The 12,561-nt window shown below is 48.4% G+C and overlaps 1 protein-coding gene across 6 annotated transcripts in view; it reads right to left on the bottom strand.

Annotated features, from left to right (window-relative positions):
* Positions 1–12,561, bottom strand: part of LOC125738113 (echinoderm microtubule-associated protein-like 6) — a 78,213-nt gene that overhangs the window by 43,946 nt on the left and 21,706 nt on the right. For all 6 annotated transcript variants that reach the window (XM_049006742.1, XM_049006744.1, XM_049006743.1 and 3 more), the window contains exons 2-6: positions 10,278–10,437; positions 7,818–7,916; positions 6,727–6,795; positions 3,721–3,906; positions 960–1,095 (exon numbers count right to left, since the gene is read on the bottom strand). In XM_049006742.1, the coding sequence (XP_048862699.1) occupies positions 960–1,095; positions 3,721–3,906; positions 6,727–6,795; positions 7,818–7,916; positions 10,278–10,437 (650 nt within the window). The remainder of the gene's footprint in view (positions 1–959; positions 1,096–3,720; positions 3,907–6,726; positions 6,796–7,817; positions 7,917–10,277; positions 10,438–12,561) is intronic.

The following is a 12,561-nucleotide window of genomic DNA, read 5'->3' as shown; positions in this document are numbered from 1 at the left end:
TTAATATTCAGGACCCCCGCACCCTGAGGAGAGCAGCGGGGAGGGGGGTGGGTTACAGGAAGTGAAACCCCACGCTTACAGGTCTCCTTAGCGAGTTTTTAGCCAGAATCACAGTTTTTCAGATAATTGTTTTAGAACTGCGATGTTTCGTAGAAATGGTGATCGGGTCTTACAAGAGTGACGTCTATCAGTCTCGCGTCTCACCTGGGATCGAAGTGAGATCAGAGATCAGAGATCAGCACCCCAACAGACCAAGGCACAAGAACACAAAGGGTGTTTGGTGCAGGAGAACCTTCCAGACAAGAATGCAGATCTGCACATACACGCTGAAACGCTTTAACCCTCTCTACTGGCTCCACTTCTTCGTCAACCCAAAAAGTCGACATGCTAATTAAGTGCAGAGACTTAACACGGGTGATTAATTATCTGCTCCCCCCATCCCACGATGACGACCAGGAACCAGGCCTAATTACATGCTGATGACACCACCTGTGATGGCAGCCCGTGGCTCATTAGGAGGAGTGACCAATCGCAGCCCTCAGGAAGGCGCCATTAATCAGAAGCACTCCCCTGCCAGTTACCCGTTCAGTTCAACACCTCCCGCGGACCCAGCTTGGTTTAGTCTGGCTAACGCACTGTGTACCAGACCGACTGACTGTCGTCATGAATGCATTAGCGTCACGCTAACTACACACCTGTTTCAATCTGTACTTTCCACTCGTCTGACTCCATATTTTTTGGGTATTAGATTTAAAAAAGGAAGAAATGTGGTTAAAAAAACAATACATGTGAATAATGGTATCAGACTATCAGAGAGCCCAGATGGCCCCTGCAGCTGATGGAGAGAATTTTAGGTATGAGATCATCTCACACAAGAAACCTACTTAGACTCCCCGGAAAGATCCCCAGAAAGTGACACAGGCAAACTGGAGCATCTTCTGCTGCCCTGCCCCCCTCACCTTTATACCCCTGCTCAGCCTCCCTGAGGTCGATTTTGGTGATGGGCTTGAAGTCCGTGTCCCACAGACGTATGCAGCCGTCTCGCCCCCCGGTGGCAAAGCCCTCCTCGCAGGCGTACATGCTAAAAATCCCCGCCTGGAGAGGTGTGGGGATAACCCAACATAGATGTGAGAGAGAGGGGAAGAGAGAAGGAGAGAGAGGGAGAAGGAGAGGGAGGGAGAGAGAAAGAGGGAGTGAGAGATGGAGAGAGAGGGGAAGAGAGAAGGAGAGAGAGGGAGAAGGAGAGGGAGGGAGAGAGAAAGAGGGAGTGAGAGAGATGGAGAGAGAGGGGGAAAGAGAAGGAGAGGGAGAGAGTGAGAGAGAGCGTGAAAGAGGGAGTAAGAGATGGAGAGTGAGGGGGAGAGAGAGAGAAGGAGAGGGAGGGGGAGAGAAAGAGGGAGTGAGAGATGGAGAGAGAGGGGGAGAGAAAGAGGGAGTGAGAGATGGAGAGAGAGGGGGAGAGAGAAGGAGAGGGAGAGAGAGAGCGTGAAAGAGGGTGTGAGAGAGGGAGTAAGAGAGAGGGAGGGGGGAGAGAGAGAAAGAGGGAGAGATGAAGAGAGAGAGAGGGGAAAGTGGGAGAGAGAAAGAGAGGGAGAGAGTGAGAGCGTGAAAGAGGGTGTGAGAGGGAGTAAGAGAGGAAGAGGGGGAGAGAGAGAAAGAGGGAGAGATGAAGAGAGAGAGAGGGGAAAGGGGGAGAGAGAAAGAGAGGGAGAGAGAGCGTGAGAGAGGGAGTGAGAGAGCAAGTAAGAGAGGGGGAGAGAGAGAGAAAGGGAGTGAGAGAGGGGGAGAGAGAGAGATGGAGAAAAGGGGAGAGTGAGAGGCAGCTCTTGGTATGCAACCTACACCACTTATTGACTCGGCCCTGTTTCCGGAAAAAGCCCTCATTCTGCATCCTTGTGCTGCTTTGATTTCATGGCAGGAAGATAATTCCACACGAATGCTTTGTTCACACACACATACTGCCAGTTACGAGCCGGCAGCCGCCCCAGCTCTGCAGAATCGTTCGTGTTTGAGCATGGAAAAGGAGAGAGAAGGAGGACTGAAACATCCTTTGAAGTATCATCGGTCTTTTTAACTTCTTAACAGATCACAAAACCACAACGCTGCCAAAGTTGCTGCTACCACAAAAAAAAACACCAACTTCTCTCCCCCAGACCCAAACACACACTGTGGTCTAACAGGTCTCCTGCATGCAGACCCCACCCACTGTGGTAACGTCATTCCTCTATCTATTTGGTTCAAATAAAGCACCTTTTGTGGCAGAACTCCAGTAAAAAAATCTAGAAGAAAGGAAAAAAGGCGAGTCAATTAAAATGAAGAAGCAGATTTTCATGGCTGTTCGTGCCCCAACAGACATAATGGTCCATTTGCACAGTCCTACATTTTAGATTTTCAGTGTAAATAGCTGCACCTTGAATCAAAATGGGGTTTTACTGAACGATAAGCATCAGCATTTGTCTTTGAGTATACTTCATATACAGACATTAAACCGTCTACAGGCATATAAAATGTAATAAATGTTTACCTGTCATATGGTCATATGAAACAGACAAATAATCACCTTCTTATTGTCCAGATAGTTTAACTGGAGGCAGCTGCAAGCCAGGAAAACCCATTACGCTGTCGTGACACATCAGCGCGAATTTAAACAAAATGTGAATGAGGCACTCCTGTGTTCTACAAGAAAAACACAGACAGGACCCTGACTAGAAAAAGCGGTTAGAGGATGGATGGATGAATAAAGCAACAGTCCTTCAACGCCGGTGCGCATGCATGCCGACTGTGGTGCGTTATGGTGAAAACGCCCTTGAAATGCTTTTTCTCATGTGTGTGTGTGTGTGTACTTTCAAAGGTAGAAAAACATACACGCCGTACTGGAAAACGAAGAAACTCACTTTCAATGCATCCCCTGAATAACTTGATAGTTAAAATAAAAAAGGGAATTTTCTTTGAAAGGGAAAAAGACGTATGTCAGAGGGGTAGTGGCATGCTAAGGAAAATGAAAGGGAGGCCAACTTATTTCTCGATCGGAGACGTCATTCATCCACCTACTCGGGCTATGGACTGGGAGTATTTGCTGCAGCGTACACTACGGACCCTCAGCACAGAACATCCGAGGTCGTCCTCTTCTTCTGTCTTTGAACGTACAATATATAAGCGGCCAACCTCGGTCCTCTTTCGGTATCAGCGGTACCCAGAACAGGAAATGTCACTTACTGCTAAAGAGAACTGGGTAATTAAAACCAAAATTCATGGAAAAGCTGGCAAACTCCTGCCTTACCCATAATCCAATGCGGCTGGAATGACTGAGGGTTAATCCCACAGTTTCTATATACTCCATTGCCCCTCACCCAGCTCCTACGGCCCTCGTATAATCATTATTAATATGATCATTATTACTAACTGCAGCTTGTAATTCTGACCTTTTCTAAAGGCTGAATATTATACTAGAACATTTTAGGCTAAGAGTGGCACTCAAGGGTACAGTGACAGAGCTCTCTAATGGACGCTGTGTCCGCAATCGGCGTGTTACCTGCTACCCTCCTGGTCGACCCGACGCCCAGGAACACTGATCGCAGAACAGCATGTTAATGCGGTGCTGCGCGTGCCTTGCACCGATATGAGTATCGGAGACCCACGATGCCCCCTCCCCTCCCAGACAGTGACCACACAATAGCCTGCTTACCTGCCCGCATGGTCATGAGGCTGGGGGGTACTCACCCCATGTGCCGACTGTACGGTGCGCACCAAGTTCATGCCCTTCCATACATAGACGTCCCCGTTGAGGGCCCCCGAGTACGTGACGTCCTCCTTAGAGGCGGCCACGCACAGGATGGTCTGCAGGTCGCCCGCCTTACCGAAGATCCCTCGCTTGGGGGTCAGGGCGTTCCCACACAGGGACCAGAACTGCAGCAGAGAGACGGAGATATTTTCAGGTGGGGGGGTGGGGGGCTGGTAAAGCTAGTGGGAAAACTCCCATTACATGCAGCGACACGTCCATTAACGCCACTCCTCGGTTATCTGCTTAGCCAAAGCCACCCGGCCGAGTCGCATTACAGGACACGGAGCCGGCACTTCCGTTAAAAGAAAGGGACTCGTTCGTTAATCCACGCAAACGGCTCTGGGTGCGTGACGAGAAAGAGGCTCTGGAAACGCACCGCCTGCTTCGTACAGATAAACAAAATCGCGAGGTGTTTAATCCTGGGGAACTCCCATCACTGAGAATGCAAAAAGGTGACACGTAGAGATTTAATACTACCTGTGTGGTACCCCCCCGCGTGCTGTCGTTTGTGCTAACAGAGCTCCTTGGGTTAACTGCTGGCAAGCGTGTGTGTTTGCTGGCCGGGCCTGGTGAGGTCTGGAATGTTAGGACACCAGGTCTGAGGGTGTCTCCAGGCTGCCTGGCCCCAATACCTCAGCCACACCCCCCAGAGATGCATCCCGGTCACTTTTCTGGGTTAGCTGCTGGTGCTTGGCTCCGCCAGCCAGTGCCATGTGCCTTCTGACGTCCGCGGCCTATTAGTGCGCCAAAGGGGAAGTCACATGACACCGGACATGGCAGAGCGCCAAGTCGTGCGGTGGGCTAGCCGGATAGGAGAAGACGAGTAAGTTGGCGATGACTGACAGAACAAATTGTGGGTCCTGAACTGCACTGGGTGTGATCTTCCAGCTGCAGATTTAACAGTCATCAGTCATTTGACGTGATTTCTTTATTTTTTAGCATTAATGCAATTAGATAGATACATTCGTCGCAATGGGTCCAGCTGGGTTTGGCAACAGAGAAGCTCAGAAAGCATTTAGCCCCCGTTAGACGGACAGCATTTAGTGGCGCCACAGACCGGCATGTTTTCCCACAGACACACAGGCCTCAGTTCCAGGAGCATGTGTCACATCGTATTACATCATCATGATGTCATGTTGATCTGGGTCTTCTTTCAGAGAGCCTAGAATCGGATTTTGGGTCAGATGGACAAGGCTGCCTTCCAGATGGAGGGCTGCCTAGCTCTCAGGTTGGAGGAGGGGCCATATCGATTCCTCCCCCCTTAACCACGGCGATGCCTGGCTCGCCGTCCGTTGGCTGACCCGGCAAATTCCACCGCTCGTCAATCAGGCCACGCCAAACCTCAGCTGTGCACCATTGCATACGGGATGGGTGCCATTCACTTCATAATCCATTTAAATGGCTTGAATGAGCCAACTTACCACTCATTATTTCAATTAGCACTTTCACTCCCCCCACTATTCACAATCTGTTTATCGGGGCGGCCCAGAGCACGAATATTCACCATTTCCCTGTTTATTTGTCCTTGTGAAGAACCTTCACCTGTCACAGTAAATCACAGCTCACTTTAATAGCTACTTACGACGACCAGCCGGCTGGAGCTGAATAAATGCGAATGAAAATGAACAAAAAAAAAAATGCACATATTTGAAGTGTGAATGTCCTTCTGAAGCATTCCAAGGTTTTTGGAACAAAATAGTCTGTTTTCTTTGCCATAAACCTCAGTTTGTGAGGGTTGTGCCCCAGATTCGCAGTGTGACATGCCAGTGTGGATCACTGCATGATTCCACTTCATATTGTGGTAAAATATGTTACTCTGCTTGGCTGGATCCTAACACCTCTTACAAGACCTGCGTCCCATGCAGTATCTCTTGGAGAAACTTTCTTAAAATATTTATTCATTTGTGATCTGAGAGCAAGTGCCGGGCCGAACCAGGTAGATGGTCACCCAGTGAAATGATATTATAGAGCAGGTCACAATGTTCTCTGAGAAACCCTCAGCCGGATTCGTCCGGCAGCATAATCAGCGGAACGCATGCACCAAGACACTCTTATTTTTCAAATCATTTATGTTTTGCGCACTAATATATGGGGTTATTTGAATGAAACTCTGCAAGAGCGATTCCTTCATCCCGAGCACTGCATCAGCGGCTTCATCACGTAATTCAGATATTCATAATTTTTCAAATATAGAGAAAGGAAAATGGCCTACATTTGTGCCATGTCATGAATGCGCAGGTTAGGTAGAAGCATGCACACGATAATCAGCAGTGAGCTCACCACCTGTGTCGACCATGCATTCATGTGCTATTCCGCTTGCATTTAAGTATATCTGTCCACTTTGTAATTAGGTCACATGAGAGGCAAAAAATGGCCCAACTGAGTGCAAACTGACCATAATTCATGACACTTCTGTTCATCTTCTAAGTTAAAACCCAAATTTCCATATTATACATGGTGCTTCCTAGTCTGTGTGGTTACACTACGTTACACTAACATGATGTGCATGACAGTGCATTACAAGTGTAACTGATTACCACACAGGAAAAATCACTACAGCTTAAGTATATATTCATACTTCAAATATAGCAATATATAATTCAACATTAAAACATTCATTTATTACATGAAGCAGAATAAACCGCTGATTTAAAAATGTGGAAACCATAGCGAACCCAAATGGAGTCCTGAGGATCTCAAACTCAAAAAGTGAAAGAAAAGATTATAGTTTCTGATGGCAGACCTGAAGCTCTGTTCAGAATGGACTTTCCTAGAGATGCTCTGCTCATCACTGAGAAGAAGGCGGCGTCAAACATATGACGCTCTGCGTGACCAGCATGAAGGGCTCTGCCTTAATGGGATATGGGACGGGGTCTGGAGCTCGTCGACTGGTCCCACCTCCGAGTCAGACGGGGGGGGGGGGGGGGGGGGGGGTCTGGACTCACCTTGATGTGCTTCACCCCGCAGCTCACCATCCTCTGCTGCTGGTATGGGTCCCAGGTGATGTCAAAGATCTGAGAAAAGACACGGGTGAGTAGATGGGAGCCGCTGTTGGCTCGGAGAAGGTTGTCGAGGCAACCACGGCCACGCGCTTGTGGGCGTGCACAGACATGCTCAGAGCACAAACCACACGCACACACAAAGGGGTGCCGCTTGCAGAATTTATCCTTCAATTCATTTTACACCACTTCACCACTTAAACAACTGGTAGCAACCCAAGCAACCACAGTCCCTGCGCTGGATGAAGCCATTAGTCACCATGACAGTGGCTGCAAGGTTCCCCTGGGATGCGGCTCGGCCAATTCGCCGAGAAAGCAGCAGTAGTGTTGGGGGGGGGGGGGGTGGCGGCACGGGCTGAAGGTGGGGGGGGTCTGCTCTCCCTGTCCACTTGACTGAACCCCATCCATCCTCTACCCACCGCACCCCTGTCTACAGGCGGTGTTGACATCATAGGGAGGTCTAGTCACCCCCAAATGACCAACTGTGCCCCCGAAAATATTGCAAAAGAGGAATGATAATCAGCATATTGTGCAAGTACTGTGCTGTATTTACGCACAGCCATTTATTGTTATGTGTGAATGGTTGCTGTGCTACGCCACGCGCCTTTTTAATTGCCCCTTGGGGATAAAGGAAGTGACTGAATTAAACTGAATTGAATTGGATAGAATTGAAATGAACTGAACTGAATTGAAGTACAGCTGAAATGTCTTTTTGCTTAATGTGGTGGGATGGTACTCAATAACTTTTACTGCCCCCCCTCCCCCATGCCCCTTGAAAATATCAGGCCCCATGAAATTTGCTCTGGCACTGACACCATGGCTGATCCCAGTACAGATACAGGTCTCCTGAGAGCAGCCTGAGAAGTTGCGGTGGACCCAGTCAGAGAGGCGGAGACCTCAGGGGTCTGGGCGTGCCGGAAGACGTGTGGAAGTACAGCACAGAACTCCCCGGGCAATGGTCCCATCTGCACCACACATATGTCAGATTCCCAGGCCAAGAAGCCTCCTTGCGACCCTCGGCGATGACGTGCACCTACCCTGTCCGAGTGGCCGGTCGCCGAAGCCAGCACTTTGCCCCTCTTCCAGTCCCACACGCACACCGTGTTCTTGGCATCAAGACCCACTGACGCCAATCGCTACCAAGGGAGCAAGAGAGACAGAGTTACGCCGAAGGTCCCCTTGACAAAACGACCCGGAGGTGCGGGAGCCTGTGCCACACGGTGCCCACGCAGACTTCAGAAAACAGTCAGAAAACAGTGGCGATTCCGGCCCCGTGCCAGGCTGAAGGTCATCACTTCTAATCAGAGTTTGCGGCCAGGCCATTGCAGAGGAAGACGCCACGCAGCTGACAAGCCAGGGATACGCTAATGAAGCTTCCGGCAGACCGATAAAGGAGGTGCTGCAAATCGGTTGGGATAATCGTCGGTTGCATTTTTATGAATCCGGCACAGCAATAATGTAGCCGTTTCAATATATCTGAGACAACAGCCCGGTCTCATTTATAACATGGAAGCTGAAACACTGCTAATTAGTAGCAATTCCAGCTAGAGAAGCAGCAGCTGTCTGCAGGGCATCCAGCACACAGTAGATGGAACAGGAGCGAGAGGCCAGTGAGGTACAATGAGCGGCTGGTCTTCTTGTTCGACGTGACAGCGTGCGCATCAAAAGGAGGCGGGTCGGCCTTCACCCCTCATAGTCTGACCTGATAGCGCCTTTCAATATAACTTGACATTTGAGATTCAGTAAAATCCAGTAGCACATCTGAAGCATAAAACTGAATTGAAATATGTTTGCACTCTAAAGTTTAAGGGTAACAGGTAAACAGGAACAGATGGGATTCCGACATTCCCCATGATTCAAAAAGGGTTTGAAGTCTAGAACTGACAGTAGATGGTGAGGATGGAGGGCGGCTGGTGGTAAGACTGACGAATGCTGCTGGGAGCCCAGGAAACCTACTGTGCTTGGCCATTATACTAATGAAACTCCGCCCCATCTGAGCCTCAGCCAATTAAATTCGGTTCTGTATGTAAATGTGCAGGAGCCTTAATTTAATTAGCTGAGGGAAAGAAGAGGTGGAGTTTTGTTACATAGTGTTACCTGGTAGAACGATTTGAGGATAGCAAATCAACATAGATCAGACCCATATGTTCATGAAGATAAGATATTGGACAATAAAGTGTTCCGATTTCTATCAAGAATTCATGTGGGAATAGTGAGTGAGTCTGTAGACAATCTGGGAACAGGCTTCCCTTGACCTTTAAAGATTTTTGAACTAACATAAGTAACAAAAGAAGGTCAATGCTATGAAAAAAGCTGAACAATCGCAGGGGAAACAATGGCTGCAGAAAGATCTGTCTGAAGGTCAAGGTGAAGAACCAACTTCTGGAGATATCAGACATTCAGTCTAGCCAGCCAAAGCCTCAGATATAAAGCCTGTGTTATGTCACTGCATGTGGGGTGAAGAAGATGATTAAATATTTAATCAAGCTGTCTGGCCCAAGGAAAGATCTTGGGTGACATTCCTGGACCGTGATGCCTGCTGAATCCTATGGTGTGGAGCAGCAGAATGACCTTCAGCAGATCCAGAAGACAGCTGGTGTTCAGCTTGGCTCTGGCCCTCTGAAAGGGAGAGGGGGGTATTTCACTGACTTTTTCATGTCTCCCCTTTCAATTAAGAGAAGTGGACAGGCTCTTAAGCCAAAAGATAGAGCTGAAATTTAAAGGAACCTGTTTGGTGTTCCAAACCTTCACAGGGCCCTCCAGAAATTCAGGTTGCCTTTAACGCAATTGGAAGAGGACCTTGTACCACCCCGCATTTCCACAAATGTTTTAACACAGCGTCCTGTGGGCTGTTTACCCCCCACCCCCCAACTTGCAAAAACAGCAAGCGAATCCACTCCGAGGGCCAGACTAATGAAAACACCAACATAAAAATAACACCCTTCTAATAAAAGAGCGTCTGAACACCTAGACCCCCGTCTAGTTTTCCGGTTCTACGCCTTGTGTTTCTTCTGCTACGGCCGGGTGTGTTTGCCTGACGATGTTATTATGTAGCTCGCTGTGGCGCTAATAGCATTCTGCCACACATCCGCACCGCATCCAGCTGTCCTCGTCCAATCAATTACTTGATGCACGCGAGGGACACATTCTTCATTGGCCACAATCTCAGAGGTGACATTGCATTTGTCAATGGAGAATGAGGAAAAAGATCCTCAGCCGTACTTATTCTGCAGCTTCTCCACACTCCTGCTGTGTCCTACATGACTGCACTCGATGCTAGTGGAAGAGGCGAAACAATTGGCTCTCATATACATCAACCAGAGGGGTGTTCCCCCTCCCTCTGCCGGTAGAGCCAATGGGAGGAAGTGAGTACAGGATCGACCATACCTCCAGCTATAGTGGATAGGTAGATCATGGATCCCAGTAAGACAGGGCACATGAAAAGGCACCATCCGTTCACTGGGGTAGCAGCATAGAGGGGAGGGGTCTCGCCGCACCTGTCCATCCGAGTCGAAAGCCAGGCAGGCCACCCCGTGGGTGTGGATGTCCTTCAGGATGGAGGTGGTTTGCATGTTGTACGTGTCCCACACGCAGATGTATGGGTCCTTCCCCACCTGGCCAGTAGCGACCTGAGTTTTATCCGGATGCAGAGCGAGGCTGGAGGACAGAGAATGCGAGAGAAAATCAACAATATGAAGTTTGGCACGAAGGATCTCTGTCTTCAAAAAAGTTGTTGTGCATTTCTGGTGCAAATTATATATGAAATATGACCATTTACTGTGAACTGTGAACATGAAAGGAACCTCTAGCAGAGGTCCAGACAGGATATATTTAGAACACGATTTCTAAAGCTCATTTAAAACGAATAAAAACTTCCATCCTATTTCTGCGTTCAGCCAGGAATTTTAGTGACATGGAAAATGACATCATGTTTACAGACGTCACATTTTCCGCAAAGCTTCTGGCCAGTGGAAAGACACGTCACGTTGTAAATGTGCTGGAGACACTTAATTAATGGCCTGGAGCATTTTATCATCTGTAAAGGCAGTGTGGATAGTGACAGTGCAATCTGCCTGAAGCTAACCGTATCACCCACAGCTGAATCACAAAAAGGAAATAATGAAAAGAAAAAAAATAACCTGTATTTTGATTATACATACATAACACAATCCCCTAAATATGTGTTTGGGACACCAAGCCAGGTTTATCAAGAAATACTTTGGATGAACAGTCATTAAATGGTAATTATTGAAATGGTTTTCATGGCAGGCTGGGGAAGAGCATCTATGTATATACATTTCATCCAGTTAAAATCTGGATGCTTCCATCCAAGGTATGTTGCAGTGAGATAAATAATCACTGACCACGGGTTCTGAAGACGGCTGGAGATTCATAAAGCCATAAGAGACAGAGGGAAGCACAGCTGGGTGATGCTTATAAACACTGTCGAAACAGACGTTTATCAGACGAGACCAATGCGGTATGAGAAAAGATCGGACCTCTACAAGTAAGACTGTAATAACGACAATGACCCCTGATTCAATTGGCAACCTACTTCCTCATTATTACTTCCTCTGATAATCTATCTCGAGAAAAATAGTCAACGCCGGTCCCAAGTTGGTCAGTCACATACTGCAAGATTGTCCTTAGCGTCTACACTCGCCTGTGTTGTTTTTATGTATTGTTCTCCGTATATGTTATGAGTGTGTGGGCTAACGTGCAACTAACAGATTTGTCGTGTAAGTATATATCATAATGAGACTTTGAATCCTCAAATCCACAGTTTGCAGCCAAAGCTTTTGACGTAACATCAGTACTTTCCCACAAGTCCAGACCTGGGAAGTTGGACAGTCCCTCACCCACGGGCGACCGTAAACTGATTTTGAAGACGGACCCTGGTGTTTGCGTGCCTAGAGGCGTGGGAAGCGCAGTGTCAGCGGGGTCTGTTATGCAACCAGCTTGTCGGCTCCTCGCGAAGGAAATACCAGCCAGTCAGGGCGAAGCCTCACAGCTTGTTAAGTCCCTTGGCGATGGCTGCTTGAGGCCTATCCTGCCACAGCCCCGGATAATGGCGGTACCACTTGAGGTCGCTCACCGAGTTGATACCAATAACGGGCACTTTCTCAAGGTTACCCAGTGGGTGGATGCAGGCAAGTTGGAGCCAGAGGGGAAACACAAACGTTTAGAACAATTTCCACCTTGTAGGGGGTGATTAGGGACCCGGAGGGCTTGAGTCCGGCTGGATGGATCTTGTGGCCGATGCCAAGGGGACAAGGTCGTAATGCAATTAGAGGACTGGCTCCAAGCCTACAGCTCACTCGCAAACTAGCTCCACAATAAGGAAAACTGCTGCTGAAAAGCGACAGGGGGAAAAAAAAAAAGTACCTAAAAGTCCAAACTCATTTCGATAACAAGAATGTTTGCTGTTAAATAAAGCATTAGAGCCAACTCTACGTTTGAACATAGTGTTTGTCAAAGTGAAGCCACAAAACACTCCTAATTTCGGGAGCCACAATCACACAAGTTTAATTCCCCTAGACACTCAACTGGCTACTACATCCTTCAAGATGCAAGGAGCCTGATAATGGAGCTTTTTGGGTGGGGGAATGGCACGGGGGTGGAGGAGAATCCTATTTATCTCCCTGATGCAGCTGCAAGGGAAGAGGAGGGGGTCCTGGGGAAAACCTATATTCACACCAATCACGTAGCAGACCTCACTAATCCCAGTCTGAGGACACCAGATGCTCCAGGTCTGGAGTTTTGTGGCCCGAGCGTGTACCA

Source organism: Brienomyrus brachyistius, chromosome 3 (assembly GCF_023856365.1).
Source record: "Brienomyrus brachyistius isolate T26 chromosome 3, BBRACH_0.4, whole genome shotgun sequence".
Lineage (NCBI taxonomy): Eukaryota > Metazoa > Chordata > Actinopteri > Osteoglossiformes > Mormyridae > Brienomyrus > Brienomyrus brachyistius.
The sequence above is the reverse complement of the archived record's forward strand: the minus strand, read 5'-3'. Positions and strand labels throughout refer to the sequence as shown.